Source organism: Podarcis muralis, chromosome 3, assembly GCF_964188315.1.
Source record: "Podarcis muralis chromosome 3, rPodMur119.hap1.1, whole genome shotgun sequence".
Lineage (NCBI taxonomy): Eukaryota > Metazoa > Chordata > Lepidosauria > Squamata > Lacertidae > Podarcis > Podarcis muralis.
The window spans coordinates 63,112,261-63,135,649 of NC_135657.1; the positions used below are offsets into that span (position 1 = coordinate 63,112,261).

General features: G+C 43.4%; 2 protein-coding genes across 3 annotated transcripts in view; one reads left to right on the forward strand and one right to left on the reverse strand.

Moving 5' to 3' along the window:
* Window positions 1-3,597: 3,597 nt before the first annotated feature.
* On the forward strand, window positions 3,598-7,610 carry CCN2 (cellular communication network factor 2). The gene is made up of 5 exons (XM_028723440.2): window positions 3,598-3,909; window positions 4,070-4,289; window positions 4,747-5,004; window positions 5,174-5,385; window positions 6,205-7,610. The coding sequence occupies exons 1-5, from the start codon at window positions 3,844-3,846 to the stop codon at window positions 6,499-6,501; spliced, it is 1,053 nt and encodes a 350-aa protein (XP_028579273.1). The 5' UTR covers window positions 3,598-3,843; the 3' UTR covers window positions 6,502-7,610.
* A 12,911-nt stretch (window positions 7,611-20,521) lies between these two features.
* The window catches only part of ENPP1 (ectonucleotide pyrophosphatase/phosphodiesterase 1), a 47,298-nt gene continuing 44,430 nt past the window's right edge, over window positions 20,522-23,389 (reverse strand). For both annotated transcript variants that reach the window (XM_077925988.1, XM_028723438.2), the window contains exons 24-25: window positions 21,233-21,389; window positions 20,522-21,141 (exon numbers count right to left, since the gene is read on the reverse strand). In XM_077925988.1, coding sequence (XP_077782114.1) covers window positions 20,974-21,141; window positions 21,233-21,389 — 325 coding nt within the window. In that variant the 3' untranslated portion in view covers window positions 20,522-20,973. The remainder of the gene's footprint in view (window positions 21,142-21,232; window positions 21,390-23,389) is intronic.

Sequence of the window (23,389 nt, forward strand, 5' to 3'; positions counted from 1 at the left end):
TGGAAATATGTATCACTTACCATAATTCCCTTTTATGAGATTTTTACAAATGAGATGGGGGTTTTTCCTGCTAAAGGGGTGATTTTATTTTATACAAAACCAATGTGGTATTGGAAAGAGGCTACATCCTATATTATGCTGTGGTAGAGAAGGAGAGGACAGATTGCAAGCCAAATTCACTGGAAACATCTCCTGTGCATGCTAGTTTTGAAACGGGTGGATGTGGAGGACACAGGTTGCTACATATGGATATAATTTCAAATGCCAGATCTGTAAGGTTTGACAACCACTATCAAGAGACCTTCAAAGGCCCGTAACTGGCTAATCCTTCCAATTCCAGTACCAACCATTTTCAGAGCAGTGTTCAAGCCTCCCAACGACCCTGTAGTGTAGGCTAAGCAGCTGAGAGACTGTGACTAGTGCAAACATTCTGATGAACTTCCAAGCTGAGGACAGGGAAATGGCACACCCACATTTTAGGGACCCTGAAGCTTGAGTGTCATGAGAGCCCCTTCGCAACCAGCAATGAGTTCTGGGTAACTGCTGCTGTCTCCTTCGGTGGGGTTGTCCCATGACAGATTACCACCTTAAAAAAAAACCCACCACATACACATTAACTACTACATCTCAGATTTTGATCTCTTTTTTAGCATTATTATTATTATTATTATTATTATTATTATTATTGAATATCATTGGTGCTGCTTCCATATTTTGTTAATTCCACCCCCAACACTGAGATGGGCACAACTTTCTGCACAATATCTCATTTATACACAGTACTACGGACAAGCACAATGCTACTATGGGAGTAAAGAGGGAGGGGTTGTGAGTCACGCGGGAGGGGGCTCCTCAAATTTTGATTAAAATTGATGCCCCATGACCTTTGTATCTGTAATACTAGCTCTCAAACACTGGGATTGTTGAAATATGCACAAAAAATAATAACTTTGAGTTGTGCCACTCAAATGGGGGTCTACTAGACCCTTTTTAAAAAAGCAATATGGACTAAAGTCACTTCTGGGGCCCTTCTGGGATTAGGGACCCTAATGTTTGAGATCCATTAGTTTCATAGTAGATCCACCCCTGGGACAGGGGACCAGTTCTGTGTTGCCTATGCACAAACTTAACTGAGTCCCAGATTCAGGTCTCTGCTCAGCTGCAAAGCTTATTGGGTAAACTCAAACGAGCCACAATTTCCTAGCCTAATGTGCCTCACTGGGCTGATGTGACGATCAAATGGGGAGAGGAACGGTGTATGCCGCACTGCTCTTTGAGGAAGAGCAAGCTGGGAAACGTAATAAAGCATCTCTCTATCTGTGCCATTAAACAACAAATACCGTGGGTTCTCTTTTTTTATTATTTTGTTTGCTTAGGCACTGGGGGGAAAGTTTAAGGAGCCCAAAAGTGCTTGGGTGGAATGTCTTGCTTACGAATGACTAGTACATACGCAGTGGGAAAAGTGGAGCCACATCTTCCATTCTGCCTCACTTGATTCTGCCAAGAATTTCAGGGCAAATAGTCTCCCTTTCCCTCTCTCTATTCATAGAAAGTACTTATTAGGGAAAATATCCCAGGATGATTCAGTGGTCCACAGTCAATTGCAAAGCAGACACTGCATAATATATTGCTTTAGGTGATATAATAAGAAACATCCCCAAATATTTTTTATTTTGTTTTGTTGTTGTTGTTGTAGAAAGCATAGCAAGTTGTTAAGGAGGTGGGGTGGTGGTAACAGCCAGAAAGTCAATCAATGAGCGTCTGAAGAAATCTGCAGAAAACTGTCAGGCTTCAATATTGTGCCTTCTTGGCCAGGTAAAAAGGAAAAGGAAAGGAAAATTCCCAGGCTTGTTCCTAGCAACCATCCTGGCAACCTCTCCCCACCAGCCGCCACCCGGACATATCCCCTCCCCCCACTTAAACTCTCTGCTCCTCACTAATGGCAGGAGATGAATCGTGTCACACATTCTTACCTGTTTCTCTGGAAGGACTCCAGCTAGAGAGAGAGACTTTATCTTGGAGGTGTAGAAGGGACCAAGTTGACACCTAGTAAGCCCAGCAGAACTTTTGCCATTCACATTGCTAGGGAATTCAGTCAATGACACTAAACCTCAACCAATTTACTCCAGAGTAGCCCCATTGGAAGAAATGGGGCTGTTTTGGAGTTTATTCCCGGCAATGTGCACTTAACTGAGTGCATAAACACATAGTGGTTTGTGGTACTTACATTTCTCTGGATCTGTTAAGATCTATCAAGCACATCTGTGTGATGCACATCAAGTGCTGCTGATGTGCTATGCCCATTCATTCCAGTTGTGCATCACACAGATGTGCTTGATAGATCTTAATAGATCCAGAGAAATAGAAGTACCACAGTCCACTACGTATGTGTTTATGCACTCAGTTAAGTGTACTTCACTGTTAACATCCAGCTACCAATGCCCCCTATAGGCACTCCCTATTAATATCAAGAGAAGAAGCAGATGGAACCCCTTCCCATCACTAGGAATGTGGACGCACTCTCTCTGTCCTCTTCCTCTCTCACACAAAGAGCAATGCAAAAGTTTTATAAACAGGGTTCTTAAAGCACAATCTGTCTACTAAGTTGTAAGCCCTGCTGAGCTCAATGAAGCATACTCCCAGGTGTGTCTCAGACTGCAGCCTCTTAGGGTTTATTGCCCTTACCTAGTACAGAACACAGTCTTTTTTTATTGTTTCCACACATGGATTTTATTGGCTCAATGGAATATTCTCAACAAGTGTAGGGGAGATGAATCTTGTTTCCAAATACACTGTATGATTTCAGCTTTTAATCCATTCATGTGTTTGTTCATAAAGCACATGTGGAAAAACTCAAATGGGGGGGGGGGGGGGAGCAAGTGTTTGGATGGGATCGGAGGCAATGTTTTTTAACAGAATCCATTCATTTGGTTCACATTTTCCATTAAGTGGAACTCCACCTTCACAAAAGTTTTTGCAAGCACTTTCTTTTGGATCCTGTAAACTTAAAACTAGAAATGTCTCAGATGTGATCCCTGATTATTATTATAAATCATAATACTTTCCAAGAAATAAATAATTCCATCCTTTTCTTCTTCGGTCTGGAGGTGTCTTTAAATATGATTTATGCAATTTGGAGGGCGATTTTTGTGTGTGTGAAATCCTTGTCCATTCCTTTGAAAAAGGTGTGTGTGTGTGTGTGTGTGTGTGTGTGAGAGAGAGAGAGAGAGAGAGAGAGAGAGAGAGAGAGAGAGAGAGAGTATTCCAAAAGAGACGTATTTTTAAGTCCTATAAATCAGGTCTGTGGTGGTGGGAAGAATCTAGGCTGGGAGCGGGAGAAAAGTCCCCCCTCCCTCCTTTTTCTTTTTTCCTCCCCTCTTCTTTTTTCGATGGTGAAAAATACAGCGCCTTTTTTGTGCGCTGAAGTGCGCCAGCTTTTTCAGACAGGAGGAATGCGGAGTGTCAAGGGGTCAGGATCAATCCGGTGTGAGTTGATGAGGCAGGAAGGTGGAGAAGAATGTCAGGAATGTCGCTGTTTGTGTAGGACTCCATTCAGCCGATTGGCGCGTCCCGGCCGCCGGGAGTGTATAAAAAGCGCCGGGCCGCCTGCTTGAGAATCAGACCGAACCACCTTCCTCTGCTCCCAAGACGGAGAACAAGACAGGTCAGCGGACTCCGCACCAAAGGAAGGCGCTTTCCCACGAAGGCTGCACCCAGCGAAGCCAGATCCGACAGCAGCGACCCTCTCTCGCCCCAAGGCAGGGAGATTTTGCGAGCCCTCGTCCGGACCAGGAGCCTCTCCGCTTCCGCGCAGCTTTTGCCGTCGTCTCTCTCGCCCTGAACATGCTGGCAAGGATGGGACTCCTTCGCAGCTTTGCCTTGGCGCTCGTCGTCGCCCTCTGGAGCCGGGTAAGTCCCCCTGCACTCGGCCTCGACGGGGGCCAAGCTTGGCTTGGCGGGATCAGGGGCGCTGGGTGGCTGCGGAGCCGAGACCTCTTCTTGGCTTCCCGTCTCTCCGCCAGCTCCGTCCGATCCTGACCCCTCTGTCCCCTCCTCCGTGTCCCCCCAGGACGTGGCCGGCCAAGACTGCAGCGGGCAGTGCCAGTGCGACTCCGCGCCCCCCGAGTGCCCGCCCGGCGTCAGCCTGGTGCAAGACGGCTGCGGGTGCTGCCGGGTGTGCGCCAAGCAGCTGGGCGAGCTGTGCACCGAGAGAGACCCCTGCGACCCTCACAAGGGGCTCTTCTGCGACTTCGGCTCCCCGGCCAACCGGAAGATCGGCGTCTGCACCGGTGAGTACCCGGAGTTTTGCCTCTAGGGGGAAGCGGCGAGCAGGGTGGAAGCAGAGAAGGTCCAGAGAGGAATCCCTTCTAGTGCCTGGAAAAGTGACCCCATTCCAGCGTTTTGTTTCCTAAGATACTTTCCCTTCCTTCAGTCAGCCTTAAAACAAAGAGCACCCTTTGTGTATGGAAGAGATTGGTTCAGGTCTGGGGGGCTTTCAGTCTCCTCTAGCAAGCAAGAGAAAGCTTCCCCTGTTGAATTTCTGCCTGTTGCGCAGCTGTTCAAGGCATCAGAGCCCCAGTGTGCACAAAGGTGGCAGATCCAAGGACAGGAGTTGATCCTTGCATGCCCAAAATGTGGTTAGTTCAGTCTCTTTCTTTATGTGTAGGCAGAGCTGCTGAAATCTAGGCTCCTTGGTCACTCTAGGGTTGTTGTTTTTAATGAATGGCTCCTCTTTTCTGTTTGCAGCAAGGGACGGCGCGCCCTGTGTCTTTGGAGGCATGGTTTACAGGAGCGGAGAGTCTTTCCAGAGCAGCTGCAAATACCGATGCACTTGCCTGGACGGGGCTGTGGGCTGTGTGCCTCTCTGCAGCATGGGCGTTCGCCTGCCCAGCCCTGACTGCCCTTACCCACGAACCGTGAAGCTGCCAGGCAAATGCTGCGAGGAATGGGTGTGCGATGAGCCCAAAGACAAAGAACAGACTGCAGTTGGACCTGCTCTTGCTGGTGAGTAGGTTTTCTCTCTCAATGCCCCTCTCCATGTTGATAGCCTACACAGGGCACTTTCTGGAGTTTGGTTGCCTTAACCATGCTGTGATCTCCATCAATGGATTCTGTACCTTCTGAATGAGCTCTTAGTGCTAGAATCTAACCCTTTCTGCTATTCTTTTTCCAGCTTATAGACTGGAAGACACTTATGGACCTGACCTATCCATGATGCGTGCCAACTGCCTGGTCCAGACCACTGAATGGAGTGCCTGCTCCAAGACTTGCGGAATGGGCATCTCCACCAGAGTCACCAATGACAATGCCCACTGCAGACTGGAGAAGCAAAGCAGGCTTTGCATGGTGAGGCCATGTGAAGCAGACCTGGAAGAGAGCATCAAGGTAAATAGGGGTCCACTTTGCTAGAGCACTTCTACATAGGGACTGTTAAGATCCACTTGGTGGCTATGAACAAGGGTTTGTATCCACCAGTGGTTTGGCCTTAATGGAACATGCTTTCACTCAAATTCTCTTCCCCCACCCAATTACAGCAGTTCTCTGCATTGTGTCCCATTATGTTTCAATGGGCCCCACAACCATCTTCTAAGGAAGAGGAGGCAGGGGGATTAAGGGGGCTAGAGAGCTCAGTGAACATCAGGTGCCCTGCCTTGAGGGAGAGGAAATACTTCTCTCTAAGGCAAAGCCATCATTGGATACAACACTGGGGGGAATGCATTGTACAGGGCTGTTGTTGTTCCTTGAGTTGACCTTAATGAATGTGAGTGAAACTTTCAAGAGAACTAGGCATGAACAATCTGATATATGTGGGTGGAAATGCCACTGAAGTAAGCGAGACTCCATTTATACATACTAGGCATAATCTAGCCAGACTTAAGATCCTTAGGTATCATTGACTTCATTGTGTGTTTGCTTAGCTCTACCAGTGGGACAAACAAAGTGCTTACACTGGTTGGATTGGAGCAAGTGAGATGTATGCAGGCTAAATTTACTGAATTTAGGCCTCACTTAAATCAGTGGGGCAAGTAAGCCACAACTCATGGCTTCATCTCAACTGAATCTGGTTCCACCATAATACGTTTAAGATTGGACAGTTATAAAATAAATAACACATAGAGATAAACTAAGATATTTGATAATGTGTATGGGAGCCTTGTGTAGCTGATATGTAAACGTATGAATTCTCTCTCCCTCTCTCAACAGAAGGGAAAGAAGTGCATTCGTACTCCCAAGTTCTCCAAGCCTATCAAGTTTGAGCTGTCTGGCTGCACCAGCGTGAAGACCTACCGGGCCAAGTTCTGTGGCGTCTGCACCGATGGCCGATGCTGCACCCCTCACAGAACAGCCACCCTCCCTGTGGAATTCAAGTGTCCCGACGGGGAGGTCATGAAGAAGAGGATGATGTTTATCAAGACCTGTGCGTGTCACTACAACTGCCCTGGAGACAATGACATCTTTGAGTCGATCTACTCCAGGAAGATGTACGGAGACATGGCATAAAGCCCAAAAAGAGACTTTGAAAAACTTGACGGTCAACTTGAACTTAATAATTTGCATCTCATTTTGTAAAACGTGATTCGATAGCACAAGGTATTTAAATGTCTGCTTTTCGGGGGGAAGCAAAAAGCAGAATGTTCTATGTGATTTCAGACAAAACTGTCTATTGACCCCAAACATTGGTTTGAAGGAAAAATAGTAATAATAAGATGGACAGTGAGGAACGACAATGAAGTTGTGCCTCAGAACAGAGTATATGGGGGTGGTGTATAGGGATTACTTAAGGGGACATGTGCCATCTCGTGCAGCCTTTTCATGGTGTGTTAGCATGTCTTCCACCAAATAGTGCAATCAGAAATGACGCTTAGCAAGGCTACTGTCACAGGTTTCTGTGATGGTAGGTGCTGGACTGGAAATTCTCACCCAGCAAGGTGCTAAGTAATTGTGTTCTGTTAGAACAGCAATAATTTTGCTTTGAAGTTCTGATTCAAATGGTTTGTTCAGAATGAATCGGAATTAGACTGGACAGCTTGTGGCAATGAATTTGCCTGCCACAAGCTAGATTTTTTTTTAATTAATATTGTAATATTACGATCTTGTAAATATGTGTGTGTGTATGTGTGTGTGTGTGTGTGTGTACATATATATATATATTGTACAGTCATCTAAGTTAATTTAAAGTTTTATTCCCTTTTGTGTTAATGCTTTGATACATCAGTGTTAGCCTCATCTTTTTTTTACAATTCAAGGCTTTATCATTCAAATACAATCCAATGCATTCATTTAACACATGAAATAGATTCTCTTTGGGAAGTTCAGTTAGTGGGGTTGGGTGTTGCAGTGAAACGAAGTGATGCTTCGCTGAACAAGATGCACCAGCAGAGTCCTTGCGAAGCTCATCATCAAATCAAGGACAAGAAGGGGGAAATCGGATTCTCTCTGCCTTAATGAACGTACATGGACTGTAGCGAAATGAGTGGCTTATTTGTTAGCTGACCAATCTTTCCACCTGGGAACAGTTTTGTTACCTGTTGAGAAGTGTGACCAAAAGTTAACATGTCTGCACCTTTCTAGTTGGAAAAAAAAATAAAGTATTTTATTTTTTATATAAATTGACTTGTGCTTCTCATGATTTTGTTGGGTCGGGCAGTTACTGGAAATGGCAGCAGCTCAGTAATATTTACACTCTGGACCAGTAGTGCTCCATGAAAAGCGGGAGGAGCAGTCCTTTCCTCACCTCTTGTCACCTGCATTGTTTCATCTAACCATGGGATGGGGTAGGTGGTGGGGAGATTGCCTCTGCCACAGCATTGGCAGCCATGCAAAAATCTGCTGTTCCTGCCAGTGTGTTTGCACTGCAACGACCTACCCACCACTTCCCACCTCCCTCCCAGTAAAGCACGGTAACGCTGGTAGCGGGAAGTCAGGTAAATGCCACCAGCCCTCCACACTAACTGCTCTGGGCTGGGCTTACACATGTCCCTCTACTTTTTTGGATGGTTATGTGAATGACTTTCCAGTATGGCAAGCCAGCTGTGCTTCATTTTGAGGGCCCTTCTTTTTCTGCTGAGTGGGGTCCTGGACTTCTGCCCTAAAGTCCTGCCCTGATAGCACCATGGCCTACACTCCAGTACCCAGTATTCCTTGATGTATCTAACCTGTTGGTGGGGTGCAATTAGTTCTGCACACTGGAATGAACGGAAGGCTTAAGTAGGAGAACGAGCTGGGAGACTAATTGCCCATATACAAGCTGGCAAGAGCAATATGGTGTATAGCCTTGTTACTGGACATAGATCATAGACTTGTAGAGTTGGAAGGGACTCCCAGCAATGCCGGAATCTCAGCTAAAGCATCCAGGTGTCAGCTGGCCAACACTGCTGAACACGTAACATGTAAACAGGTTTTCAGTCCTCAAAAGCTAACATATGGACATTTTGTCAGCCCTGCTTTTAGAAAGAAAAACACACCCACTATCCTGAAACTTCCTTGTGGTGCTAAGTCACTAGTCACATGATACCAAATTGCTTTCTATGTTATTTTTGTCTTAATAATTCAGTCTGTGAAGGAGCATTAAAAAAATACATGCAAGACTTGAATTTCATTCAGTGGCAAAACTTAGATTTAAGCCGATATATAACCCTACGCAAGTTTACTTAGAGGCAGAATCCTGCAGTGGTTCAATGGGACTTAGCCCCAAGCATCCATGCACAGGATTGCAGCCTCAAGTTTGCAATCTGCTTCTCATTGACACTAGCTAATCCAGATTACACTCTAGGTTTCCCTGCAGCAAGTTTCCTAAGGTTTGAGCCAGCAAAGTCGCATAAATCTCATCAAAGTCAGTTCTCTGGAGTCGTCAGTTTCTTCCAACCAGCCCTCCTACCTCCCATTCATTTTGATCAATTGGAAGACCTTCTTTCTTGCATGAAAATAAATGAAGGGGTTGCACTCTGCCTCACTGCCAATCCAACTGTATTATGTACAACTCCCTTAGGGAGTGGAATGTTTTTGGCCAGCTCTGCATGATCATTGGAATGGTGGAAACTCATTGCTATAGCGGACGTGCCCCAAGGAGCACATATAGGGAAGAACAGTATCCCACTAAAATTATTGAAGAAGTGCTTTAGTAGTCCAGAGATAGCACCTTCCCACTGCAGAGAGGATGGGGATTAAGAAGAGAATGATCCCATAAGTCAATGAACACAGTCTGTAAATTGCTAATTATTCAGTCCTTCAACTGATTGTGGAAGGCTGGTTTTTACATTGTTGTGGTTGGAGTAAATATCTGCGTAGGAAATGCCCCTACTTTTAAAGAAAGTCTCTTAACAGTCCCATCTAAAAATAATAGCAACACTGTCATCACCTGCAGGACACACATTGCCCTATAATTATTCCAGTCTGCAGCACAGGTGTTTTGAGATCTCTGTGGCTTGCAGAGATTAGATACAATCTAAGGATTAAATTAGATCTCATGAAAAGACCCATACAACGGTTCATTGTGAAGCTTGTTGTTACCACCTTGTCTATCTTCATTTCCTTTGTTTATGGAGCGACATGGCTTGACCCTAGTGATGTCTTTACTGATTCTGTAGGAAAGAGAGGAAAAAATAATTCTCTACTTCTCCAGTCTGTGTGTTGCTGCCCTGAAAATTCAAAAGCATGGATCCTTGACCGTGTTCTTCCTGTACAGGCAAAAATCAAGTCGGAATCAGCCCAATGCTTACTCACAGAAAAGAACTTCCACATGTCCCAAATTCCCCAATGATCCTTCCAGCACAATTTGTTGCTGCCTGTGACATGTTCCCACTTTCTTTTCAGATGGCAAAGAATTAGATGCGATGCATATTTGTTTGTGTACATCTCCAGAACAAACTCCCTCTCACATCTGTCTCCTCTATTGCCACTTTGACTCATGTCTGCCATGTACTCATAAAACAGGAGGGCTTGGCCCTATATTGAGACAATCTAGAGATTATGAAACATAGTTTTATGAATAACTTGCTGAAACAAACTTTTAACCACACGGATTCATAGCACTTAACATACCGTAGCTCATTTGGTAGACCCATCACAGTTCTATTATCGAGGAAATATTTGTCCTACCAGAAACTAAAAACAAAACAAAACCCCAAACCCATGAGTTTTATTTATTTCTCCCTTCCACCTCCAGATTTTCATCCAAGCATTCAGGGCTACATCCAGGAGGTTATTTCATATAAATAGGGTATGCTAGAGCCTTCCGCATAGAAATTGATTTGGACTTTGTAAGAAATGTGGTGTCAGCTTGGCCCCAAATTCACAGCAGGTGCTGTGGACGCACCTGTTTGAGGACAATCCCATAAAGAAAATATAGTGATATTTCTTAGCAAGATAAGAAGAAGAAGGAGGAGGAGGAGGAGGAGGAGGAGGAGGAAGAAGAAGAAGACTTCTTTGAGAGAACATGACAGGTGGAAAAGTCACCTAGTGATACCATATCTGAGGCAGGGAATGTGAATTCAATTCAATTCATCTCCTCTTCATGTCCATACTACTATATCCAATGCATCACTTTGGCTCTCTGTCTCTAGGGATGCTGACTGTAGAATCATTCAACTAGGGAGCAAAGGGTTGGCCAAGACAGAGACATTATTGGGGTTCATATATGTTTTTTGTTTGTTAGCTTGTTTGTTTTCACTACTGTCTCTGACTGGGCAGTGATGGGCCTCACTGCTTTCTTTGCAGGGGCAGAAGTTGCAGGAGAGAGAGAAGGAATGAAGCCTTTCTATTTAACTCCACACCACCTGCTGGCGTTGACAATTTCTCATCCAAACTCAGACATTAATCTACTGTGATTGTTTGGCAGTTAATCTGCTGTGATTCATGAAGTGATGTTACTTTCCTGGCTGGATGTGTGAGTTACACAAGGGGAGGTGTTGGCTATTCCTCGAAACCCAGCTAGAATAATCTTTGTCTATAAACGTGTCACGCCTGACTGTGCCAGGAGCAATCATGTTGATTTCCCCAAGTTTTTACTTCAGTATCCATTGCGATGCAGATGTGATCAATAGAGAGAAGCATTTTTGTAAGGACTCAAGTACTTGAGAGCCTGGGTAGTACCAGTAGCAGCTGGAATGGTGGTGTGGAGCCCACCCATCAGCATCAGCATTGAAGCTTACACAAATCAGACTCGGCTAGGGCAGGGCAATAGCAAAGTTGTGGCTGTGCAAGAAGCACTGGATTGGTTTTGCCCATGTATCCACGCAACCCTTGTTAGAAGAGCTTGCAGCCTGGATGAATTATATAGAAATGATCACTTTACACCTTCTGGAGTTCAAAGGCTTTATTCATGAAGGAGCAGATTATCTTGAAAGAAACTATTTATGGGATGAGTAGAGATGAAAGAGAGAAATAGCAGACATCTTGGGCGAATCTATACTGGTTGGTTATAATGTTAACAATGCATTATAAAAATGTGACACCAGAGGGCGCTGCATTGAACGCTATATAACGTTTTTAAAAATAGCCTTTAATAGCATTTTTACAGATCAGTGTAGATTCAGCCCTTGTATCAGCATATCAGGAGAGAGAAAATGAAATGGTTCAGCTTTTAGGGGCGGAGTTAACTTAAACAGAGAGACTACAAACAAGGGCTGGCTACATTGCTAGACAAACAGTGCCTTTGTGTGCTTTAAAGAAACATTAACTAGATGCTCAAGAGAATTAAATGTATTTGTTTTTCTCCAACAACCCTGACCTCAACACCAGCCTGCCCCATCCACGTAAGCTGCAGTGATGCTTTGTCAGGAGGGTGATTTCATGGCTCAGACCCACAACGCCAGTTGCTGTGTGGTGCTGTGGTTAGTGTGTTGGAGACAAAGTGGGGAGACATAGGTTCAAAAATCCCCAGTCAATCATAAACTTCCTGTGTGAAATGGGACCAGTCACTATCTCTAAGCCTAAGCTACCTCACAAGATTGAAATAAGGATAAAATGGGGGGGGGGGGGGGGTGCAATAGTGAGGTACGTCACCTTGGAGGTAGGGCATAAATGTATCAAATAATTAGTGTTGTCCAGCTCTTATGCTTCCATATTTGCTGCTGTCAATGCTAGTGATGTTATAATAGTCCAAAGGCATGAATTAAGGAATGAACCACAATCCATAGCCACTTAGAAATAAATAAGTCTCTTGAATGGAATCCATTTGTCTGACTCATGAAGAAGCTGGAGCCACTTCAGAAAATTTGCTTCTTCCTTTTTAGTGCTTTTTCTAGAAAGAGCAAACCCCCGTTAGGTAATTTGCATTCTTTCTTAATACTGTAAGTCCTTTCCCAAACACACAGTGCTATAAAAAAGCACTTTTGCTATCAATATAACGAAAGGCATGAAACCAACAAGGTGAACAACATCACCCTAGCCCTGAACCCACAACAAAATGCTGCCTTTTGAATCTTATACATTTAGGGCATGATCGTTGCCCTAATTAGAAAATGGGCTGGGTGTGGCATTAACTCAATAGATTATCCTATGTTTTATGTTCTTAACATATGGAAACAGTTACCAAGAAGTCCATCCAGCCAACTGGGAAGAAAAAGCAATGTAAGACTGTACCCAAAAAACAAGAGGAACCTGAAAACAGAAAGAGCTCAGTTAATATTTTCTTAACTTCATTTTTCCATCTCCCACCCACCCCCCTTTAAAAACAAACAACAAAAACCCTTCTGGATTTCCCCTACATGTCCATAAATGGAAGTTACCAAAATGCCACATTTTTAGACTGACTTGAAACAGGAAATGCCAAAGATGTCTTAAGATAACCTGTTCTGTAACCACAACAAGGCTGCAACCCTAACCTCAGTTGCCTGGAAGTAAGGCCCACTGAATTCAATAGGACTGACTTCTGAATAGATGTGGTTCAACTTGCACTGTACAGTGGTACCTCGGATTAAGAACTTAATTCATTCTGGAGGTCCGTACTTAACCTGAAACTGTTCTTAACCTGAAGCACCACTTTAGCTACTGGGGCCTCCCGCTGCCGCCGTGCCGCTGCTGCACAATTTCTGTTCTCATTCTGATGCAAAGTTCTTAACCTGAGGTACCATTTCTGGGTTAGCGGAGTCTGTAACCTGAAGCGTCTGTAACCTGAAGCATCTGTAACCCGAGGTACCACTGTAATGGTTTGTTCCAAAGCACACTTACAAGGGAGTCAGTACTGAATATATAGTGAGTCTTGCTTTTGAATAACATGATTAGGACTGCACTGTATTTAGATACGTTCAAAGGTTTTGCAAATTGAGGTGATACTCATGCAAAAGTAGAACATAAATATAAATATTAAACAATACATTTAAATTTGTCAAAAACAGGGATACTATTGGAGCATTTGTTGGTGGATATACCTAGCCTGATGGGGAGTTACACATTTCTGATTTCCTGACCTCTTCCAGCAGCAGGCTTCTCCCCACATGTGAGGGATATGCTTCGGGAAAAACAAAATGTTTTGCCACCTGAGGCCACCGAGCTACCAATCTTCCTCTTGCCTGCTCACTTCTGACTCCTCCACAACCCGCCTCATCTGGGGCTATCTTGCCCCTGTACTGCTCTGAGTATCATAGAGTCTTTGCTCAGACTGAGGCATTGTAGGTAAGGTGACCTTGGAAAGTGCTCAGGTCACCACCACTTTGGCATTGACAAATATTTTTTTAAAATTTCACTGTAATATACTGTGAAGCTCTCCAGGGCCACCTCGCCCACATTGCCTCTATTTCACCCACATTGCCCTCCCTCAGACTGAGGCGCAGGTGAGTGGCCTAGGCAAACCTTTAGGAGCATAAGCAATGGACAAGCGGTGGCAGCACTCCTATAGTCCACTAGGCTGGGAGTGGTGGCTGACAAGGCCCTTGACTACCACCTTAGCAAATATAATTGTCAGGCCAGCAAAAACAGCATTGGGAGGTGGTTGGCTCAGATGTGGGCAAGGACTGTAGTCCTGAGGCAGGAGCAGATGAGCTGGGGAGGCACTGATCTGCCAGCCCATAAAATCTACTGCCTGAGGCAAATAACATGCTAACGGGTAGAACAATCCAGGATATGCTAATATCTCCCACTCCCATGTGCACAGTGAACATGCAGTGAGGTCTGTGACAGATCCAAGTTATCCAGGTCAAGATTTCAGAATACCACTGCCACACATTCAGTATACATCAGAGGGTGGGGAAAGAAAGAGAAATTCCCATGAGAAATATGCATTCACCGTGAAACTTCACGCCATTCGAGAAGTAGGCCAGAAGTGAATAAAGATAGATTGTGTAGATGCCCTCTGCTTCATCGATCATAAAGCTGACATCTATAATTTTAGCATATGTAATGCCAATGCAGGCATGTTGACATCTGCAGCCAAAGGTTCTTACCCCATAAATTTATGTCTATTATTAGATCTGTTTCTCCAAGTTGTATCAGTTTCCTTTTATTTTATTTTCTTGGACCAATATTGCAGCAACTGCTCATACCAACTATGGTAAATCTATTTATACTATGGGGAAGGGCACCGTTCTTAACTGAAGCATAAATAGTGACACATAAGCTTCTGGTGAAGGAAGGCCCATCAACACAGAGAAGGAGGCTTCCACTGTGAATCTTCCTTCTGCCCTGCATGCCTCTTCTTAAATGTCCCCAAGGCTTTTTCCCAGCTGGAACTTGCCGGAACTCAGTTCTGTAGCCTATCAGGTGGGCACCATTGCCATTCTAAGAGAACTTCCTACTGGTGGGGCTAGCACTGCATCCACAGACCAGATGTACATGGTGGAAACAAAAGGTGCAGGATGGCTTGGCCCAGATTGGGCCCAACACTAGGATATGATGGCAGTGAAACCAGCTCAGCCCCACCCTGCCATTTTGGGACCTTCTGATAGCTTTGTTTGGCAGCTAGGGGAGGCTGGAGGGACATTGCTATCTAATCCAGCACAGCGAGGGGTATAAGCATTGGATTGTTTTGTCCATATTGAGCAAAAAAGGTTGACATGTTGTTCCCAAACTGAGATTGTGTTCACATCATGAAACTGGTAATTATTTATTGGGGAGGAGGCCTCATGCCAGTCCATTCTAATGCTTCAACTGGTGATAGCTGTTGGCAAAGCTGACCACACCAGCCATTTATCTGACAGGAGATCCTCACTCACAATAGCATGCATGTGCTGACAGAGAAATGTGCAAAGATCTCTGAATTGGATTAATAAGAAAAACAAACAAACATGTGCTCCACTTTTAACGTGTTTTAATATTGTTGCTTCTAATGTCAGGTTATATTCCAATGTATTTCATCTCTTTTATTTGTGAGAAGTTTTGAATACACCAGAAATAGTGAAGTAAAATTCATTTTGTGTGGCCGATGGATATTACATGTTTTACGTGCACGGAACTTTACAGAGTAAGAAGGCGAAAGCTCCTGTCCCTGAAGAGCTTACAAACTGCGAGACAATAGAGAGATTAAACAAGGGGAGAAAATTGCTTAGATCCAGGGTTTCTTCTATTAATGGAAGGGGTTTTTATCCAGCAGAGACTCCCAGTAGTGAAAGGGAGGGAGGTAAGTACCACCTATTTTCCTTTCCCTGTAACCTCAAACACAAAATAATGGGTTAAAAAGAATAACGACAACCTCTATTCAGAGCCACTGAACCCCACTGCCTACATCAGGAACTGGACTAACCTGTGGCCCTGCAGATATTGCTGCACTACAACTCCCGTTATTGTGGACCATTGGCCATACTGCTTCATGGTTAATGAGAGTTGGGGACCAATATTTGGAAGGACACAGGTTCCCCACTCCTTGGCTGGAGTATAGGACTTGAAAGTGGGAAACACAGACTCATGAAGCACTCAGGCTAATTTTCTAGCATTGCTGAATTGTTGCTCTAAGTTCCTTGGAGGCAGTATGGCATATTAATGAAACGTTTTGGAATAAATAAAGCCAGGAGCTCTGAGTCTGTAAGAACTGAGCATGTTCACTGGTGACAGAATGTTGACTGACTTTTGGAGGGGAGGGTAGAAAATGCAGGGCGGAGGATGGAATGATAAAAGACATGCTGGCACTCTGAAAAGGAGCACTCCACACAGCAACATTCAAAGTCCCACTGAGAAAGAATATTTTGGAATGATTGCCTGAGAAGTCCCAGGAAAGAGTAAGGGGGTCCCTGTTCCAGTTTACATACTTCCCTCAACTGTACCATTCTTAGTGCCAAAACTGCCTGCATATTCGTATTTATTCTTGTTGGTGCTGCTCGTCATAGAAAATGTTGAATAGTTGAGCATATTGCCCTCCTGTGGTAGAGCCACAGAACAGCCTCAGGCCGGGAGAACATTTGAAGTGGGGGAAAGGAAGCTGTTCACTCTGCATAAACTTCTGTCTTGTATTGAACAACTCCAGATAGATGGAAGCAACCATTAAAGACCAAACTGCGGGAGGCAGTGGAAGACAGAAGTACCTGGCGTGCTCTGGTCCATGGGGTCACAAAGAGTTGGACACGACTAAACGGCTAAACAACAACGAGGGCCTGTGAGAAAATGGGAAGAGAATCATGCTCTTTGTGTGGCCGGAACGTGCTAGAGGACACGTGGAGGGAGCCCAATAGTGCAGATTTTCCAGTGTAGAGTGGTACTTCAGGTTACATACGCTTCAGGTTACATACGCTTCAGGTTACAGACTCCGCTAACCCAGAAATAGTGCTTCAGGTTAAGAACTTTGCTTCAGGATGAGAACAGAAATCGTGCTCCGGCGGCGCGGCAGCAGCAGAAGGCCCCATTAGCTAAAGTGGTGCTTCAGGTTAAGAACAGTTTCAGGTTAAGAACGGACTTCTGGAACGAATTAAGTACTTAACCTGAGGTACCACTGTACTTGCAGATGCAGCACATGGACTGATTTGGAAGCACCAAAGGCCCTCAATCTGGAAGCATTCAAAGTATTTAGTGCCCCATATAATTTGGCCCACCAATGGGGAAATAGGTAAAAGTGCTTTTTCTTCTCAAGTACAGGTTGCTACTGTTGGGCTTTTTAAAAAAGTGCTCCATGTACAAAGGCTCACCCTTTTCAGAAGAGCAGAGAAACGTAGCTAATTAAAGATGTAAATAAATGTACATCTTTTGTATATTTTCCACAATTTGGGTGGAATAAATATGTGACAGATACTTATGTAGCAGCTAAAGATGAAAGGGCCTGTCAGTTTCCATCCTCTTTCTCATTTTCCCCTTAAGTTCGATTCTCATGAAAATTACACAGCATTTTCAAGAGATTTTTCTCCTAATAAACACATTTTTATATGCAGTTTTGATTAACACACACATTTTTGCATGCAATTTTCCCTGATATCATGAGTTTCTGTATGTTATTTTCACCAACATCTTCACTTTTAAGCATACTTTCCCCTAACATATGCATTTTTGTAAACAGTGGTTGAGGAACTGCATTGTGAAATTCGGATAAGAGAGAAGAATGACTGTGCTTCTGTTCTTTTGAAAAGTGCAAATTTGATAAATTTACTGAACTGAATTTCTCCTCCATCCCCAGTGGCAGCCTTTACTGCCACTGCACAACAATTGGTTGTGGGCTTTTAAATTCACACCTAAACATCACTGATAATACTGAAACTTAGCCCGACCTTTGCCTCTGCCCTGATTATAGGTAAAGGTAAAGGTACCCCTGCCCATACAGGCCAGTCGTGTCCGACTCTTGTGCGCCCATCTCACTTAAGAGGCCGGGGGCCAGCGCTGTCCGGAAACACTTCCGGGTCACGTGGCCAGCGTGACGAAGCTGCTCTGGTGAACCGGCACCAGAGCAGCACACGGAAACGCCGTTTACCTTCCCGCTATAAAGCGGTACCTATTTATCTACTTGCACTTAGGGGTGCTTTCGAACTGCTAGGTGGGCAGGAGCTGGGACCAAAAGACGGGAGCTCACCCCACCGCGGGGATCCGAACCGCCGACCATGCGATCGGCAAGCCCTAGGCGCTGAGGTTTTACCCACAGCGCCACCCGCGTCCCTGCCCTGATTATAGAGAACAGTTATAACAATGTAACACTTCCCAACCCATCCATTTGTCTCAGTCTGCTGACTAGAACAACAAAGAATCTTGCCGAATCTTAAAAGGCAAACACATTTAATTATGGCACATGGCACAAGCTTTCGTGAACTAGAGTCCACTTCACCAGATGCACAGCATGATCCTCAGTTGGTTGATATATACAAATGGGTATATAGAACATGAAAAATTAAAAGGCACCGTCCGTTACATAGCAATGAACTGCAAAAAGCATAGTTGGTGGCAGTTCAATTAGACACTAGTTAAATTCAAGCTGCTCAGCAAAGGAAAAAAACGTTCCTTTGTTTACGCAATTTTATTTCAAAGCAAGCATTTGCAGAATGACTTGAAGAGAAGCTAGCCTACAAAGGAGGCAAAATGCTGGTGACAGGAGACAATCCCAGATCCATTGCTCACGACTAGAGCTGAAAAGCTCCCAATTGGAGGTGAACTATGTGGACTCGCATTTTGCACTTACGGAAGGATTCTGGAGCTCCCGAGTGGAGCCAATCCCAGTGCAGCTCACAGTTGAGAGAACACTTGAGGCCTCCAGGTTACTCCTTCGCTGCCTTGGTGTTGTCCATCCTACAACCGACATCATATAGTGCCAAGTGTGGGGCAGGTGGCCATGGCTTGGGAACAATGTCTTCAAGGGCCAACTGAGGACTTCTGCCAGGAGTTTCCCCATGCCTGAATTAGAGCTTAAGTGTATGCAAAAGAAGCACAGCTATCATTTACAACAACTATGTACGTTGGTGGCAGCATAATTCTATTAGCTTCCAAAGCAACTACTCTCTTCCGAACTTAAAATTGGTAAGCTTAATGCTGGTGGTCAACAAAAGCGGTTCAAAGACTCTCTCAAGGGAAGTCTAAAAGAATGTAGCATAAACACTGACAACTGGGAAACACTGGCCTGCGAGGTCTCCAATTGGAGAACAGCCTTTACCAAAGTTGTCATGGACTTTGAAGAAGCTTGAACTCAGGACGAAAGGGAGAAATGTGCCAAGAGGAAGGCACATTTGGCAAGCCCCCACCGTGATCAACTCCCACCCAGAAATCTATGTCTCTACTGTGGAAGGACATGTGGATCCAGAATTGGCCTCCACAGTCCCTTACGGACTAACTTTTAAAACCGTGTTTATGGAAGACAAATCTTACTCGGCTATGAGTGATCACAGAAAAAAAGAAGGAGGAGGAGGAGAATTATATTAGCATTACTGGTTAAATTAATGGTAAACCACTTAGGGAGTTTATTTACAATTAGGTAACATACAAATTTTGTTAAATAAATATTTGTATTTATTTGTAAAATAAATGCTGGCTGGGGGAGAGGGAATTTGTAGTCCAAAACATCTAGAAGGCACTAGGTTGGCAAACGCTGTATATCTTATCTGCCAACTGAAGCAGACAAGCAGATATATTTTTCTTTTTAAAGACACTTTATAGAATAAAACGTGGGCTTCATTTTGCGGTGGTATGTCACTTTGATTAGCAAAATGAATATTTTAAAGTGGCAAACAGTCGCCATAAAAAAACGAAGCCCACATTTTATTCTATAAAGTCTTGGGAAAAATAATGCTTCAGAACTTGTTTGTGTTTTGTTGTGTTCAAACGCTCATGAAATGTTGTGTCCAGAACACCTGGTGGCGCTGTTTCACCAGGCGTGCATATTTCTGTGTGGTGGATAATGCTTAGCACTGGGTGTGACTGGGATCACCTTTACAGAAGGCAACTTAAGTACATTGGAAGCTGGATCAGGCCCATCTAGTCCAGCATTCTCTTGTAACAGTGAATTCCTGAACAAGTTAAAAGGGAATTTTGAAAGTCCTGAGTGAATATGCTGAAATCTTTAACATGTGCTGGAGAAGATAAGGAAGATAAGAAAGTAAATAAAGGAGATGTTAGAGTTAGGTGCGATCAAGGAATCTCTAAGCATGTGGTCCTCTCGAGTAGTTTCCATTCCAAAGCAAGGTGGGCCTATTAGATTTTGTACAGACTTCAGAAGCATTAATAAGATCACCACTCCTGATGCCTATCCCATACCCTGAGAAGATTCTGTGTTGGAGTTGTTGGGATCAGCCAGCATCAGGGTTTTGGGCAAACAGAATTGGAATAATCTTCTAGGTGTAAAACAGCATTTAACACTGAATGGTATATATGGATTTACTTTTCTTCTGTTTGAGTTAAATGATTCTCCTGCATCTCAAAGGGGAAAGGGAATCTTTATGACAAATGATAACCTCTCCCTATTTTTTAAAAGCAGTACCAGCAAATCTAACCAGCAAATATATGTTGCTCAAAAGAACTAGTATCTTAAAATCAGTATTTTTTTTCTATTTCCAGAAAAGGGAGTGGGCAGTACAAATACGCTAGTGATTTTTTCTTTTCTTTTCAGCAAATATTACAGGGCTATTACAAAGCTATCAGAAGCCTCTTCTTTTAGTAAGTATTTGACATACAGTACATTCTGCAAAACAACTCCGGAACATGGCTGTATCTTTATTTAGTATTTATATTATTTCTTCTTTTTTAAAAAATATACATGCCAGTTGTTTCACTTTTAGTGAATCCACTATTAACACAAATAATCCACTATAAACAAAAATAAAGTAATTCCAGAACACTTAAATGGAATTGAAAAGAGCTGTTGACGTTGCATGTGCGTCCATTTACGTATGGCTGGCAGAATGACTTTAATAATATACAAAAATTTTCCACCTCATTCATGTGGATAACAGGCTGGGAGAAGATGTTCTCTTTTGCTATAGTTGGTCCATAAAATGTCCCTGAGATACAAATGTGGCAGAGAGTCTTTCCAGCTCCCATTTTGCTCAAGCATCTTCAAAAAAAGTATCTTCCAGCATGATTAAAACATTTACTTTGTGCAATATAGTTTCTTTCTTTCTCTCTCTTTCTGTATAGAAACTCACATTAGGCCTTGTCCAAGCTTGGCAAATAAGTTTTTAACTGTAATATGTCAGGTACAGGCTGTTTTCTGTCATGGTAGAAACTTAGTCCCGTAAGAAGTTCCACATCTCTGACTCGGGTTGCATGGAACTTAATTCTCTCTTCCACCCACGAGGACTCAGGCTTGCCATTCTGTTGGAGCAGAGGGAAAAGGTTGTGTAAAAGATTGCCACAGAGTGTGCCTGTCTTATTTAGGGGGGGGGGCGGAATTAGGATTACTCACTGCGCAGCTTTCACTGTTGTCTTCTTTGTGAGGTATAACATAAGATGCAACGTCAAGAGACCCTTCGCATTGCCAAGGAGTCTGGGAAATATTTTTACAACTTGTCAAGATAATAAAGTAGTGAGTTGGAATGAGGACTTCTGGATTACTTGTGAGCCTGGAATAAAAATTTAAAAAATCAGTATCTTGGACTTTGTCCTTGTAAGCTTTTAAAGTTTTGTCACACCACAATAGAATGGACAGTGGAATCGACAAAACATTTAAGCCTAAACTATAACATTAAAATGGTTTGATCCTGCTAAATGCAACCTACCAGAAAGTTCTGCTGTGAGAAAACATTTTTGAAATGAATCATATAGGAGAATTTGCTGATGGATCAAGTCCCTTGATGTCAAAGGCATGAAATGTGTTTCTTTGGAAGTAGGTTTCCTTTTTTTTTAAACTTTACTTCCTCATTTTAAAGAAAACCTACTGAAGCTTACCAGTTAATGATGCTGTTAATGAGTTACTTCAAGCAGAGTTCATGATAAGTCAAAAGAACTCTTTGGAACCATGAGTCTAGTTAACTGGAAAACTAGAATTGTTTTCCTAAGGAAAGCTTCGAAAGAAAGAAAAAATACAATAGCAACTCAGATGAAGGAAGGAATTGAATTTGTCGAAATGATAGTAGGTATCTGTGTAGCAGATTCACAGGCTGTATTTGGACTGAATGCTAAATCTTCATTCAGCACTACATGAATGACTGGGCTCCTTCTCCTTCTCTGATCCTCTCCCACAAAGCTGAGCTGCAGTCCAGAAGTAGCTGCTTCCATTTCCCTTTAACTGTGGTTGCTAATTAGTCAGAACCAGGGATCCTATGGTTAGTGTAGGCTTACTTTGAAACAAACTTCAGTCAGCATTAAATCATGTTCCCTGATTCAGACAAAACAAAACACAGTTAAGGGAAAGTGGTAATGAAATCTTCCAAAAAAATTGTGGAGACAGAGAAGGGGGAGTGTTCAAGCTTAGGAGGGGGCTAGGCTAACTTTGCCCACTGTATTAAAATGGACATGTGTTTTGTATTATTAATAATATAAAGTAATATAAATTATTATTTATAAATGCACATACAGTCATACCTCGGGTAAAATGTGCTTCAGATTACGCTCCGCAGTGACCCGGAAGTAACAGAGCACGGTACTTCTGGGCTTTGCCTCTCGCGCATGCGCAGATGCTCAAAATGACGTCATGTGCAAGCGGGCAAGCGGCAAAACGCGACCCGCAGATGCGCAGACACATCTTACGTTCTACTCTGGATGCGAATGGGGCTCTGGAACGGATCCCGTTCGCATCCAGAGGTACCACTTACTGCTTAAAGTCAAAATAGGCTTTCAAGTAGTTCATCAGTTATAAAAAGGGGGAGGGGAAGAGTGAAAGGAATTCCTTACTAACATACACTGAACCAATCCACAACTCCCAAACCACAGTCAACAGGTTTACCACACCTATCAGCCAAGCACCCATTCCCACCACCCTTCTGAGTAATACCCCTCCCCACCCTCTCACTATATATAAGGGTCTGGTGACTTCTGTTTCGGTGTATCTGAAGAAGTGTGCATGCACACGGAAGCTCATACCAATTACAAACTTAGTTGGTCTCTAAGGTGCTACTGGAAGGAATTTTTTATTTTGTTCCCAAACTAATGTGAGGATCAGAACTTACTTTATCCACCAACATTCATACTTCATACAATTCTCAGAAACTCAGAAACCGTATCAGAATATGTTTAAATACAAATTTGGGAGGCCATAGAAATACATATTTTGAAAGAAATGTGTTTTAAAATAGCATTTAAATATAGATTGTTGGCTAACTTTCCAAAGAAATAAAATCACAGGTGACTGCAGAAATGGAACACAATGAACTTCTAGGTGAACTCATAGGTGAACTCATGTGAAAGTGAAACAGACTTATTGGCCCATCAGTATTGCTGAGAATACAAAAATGGGAGATAGATGATAGATGATAGATAGATAGATAGATACTAGATAGATGATAGATAGATAGATAGATAGATAGATAGATAGATAGATGATAGATGATAGATAGATAACAAAATGCATTTTATCTGATGTTTCATCCCAGAAATTAACTATAGTAAGAACTTTTCTATGGTA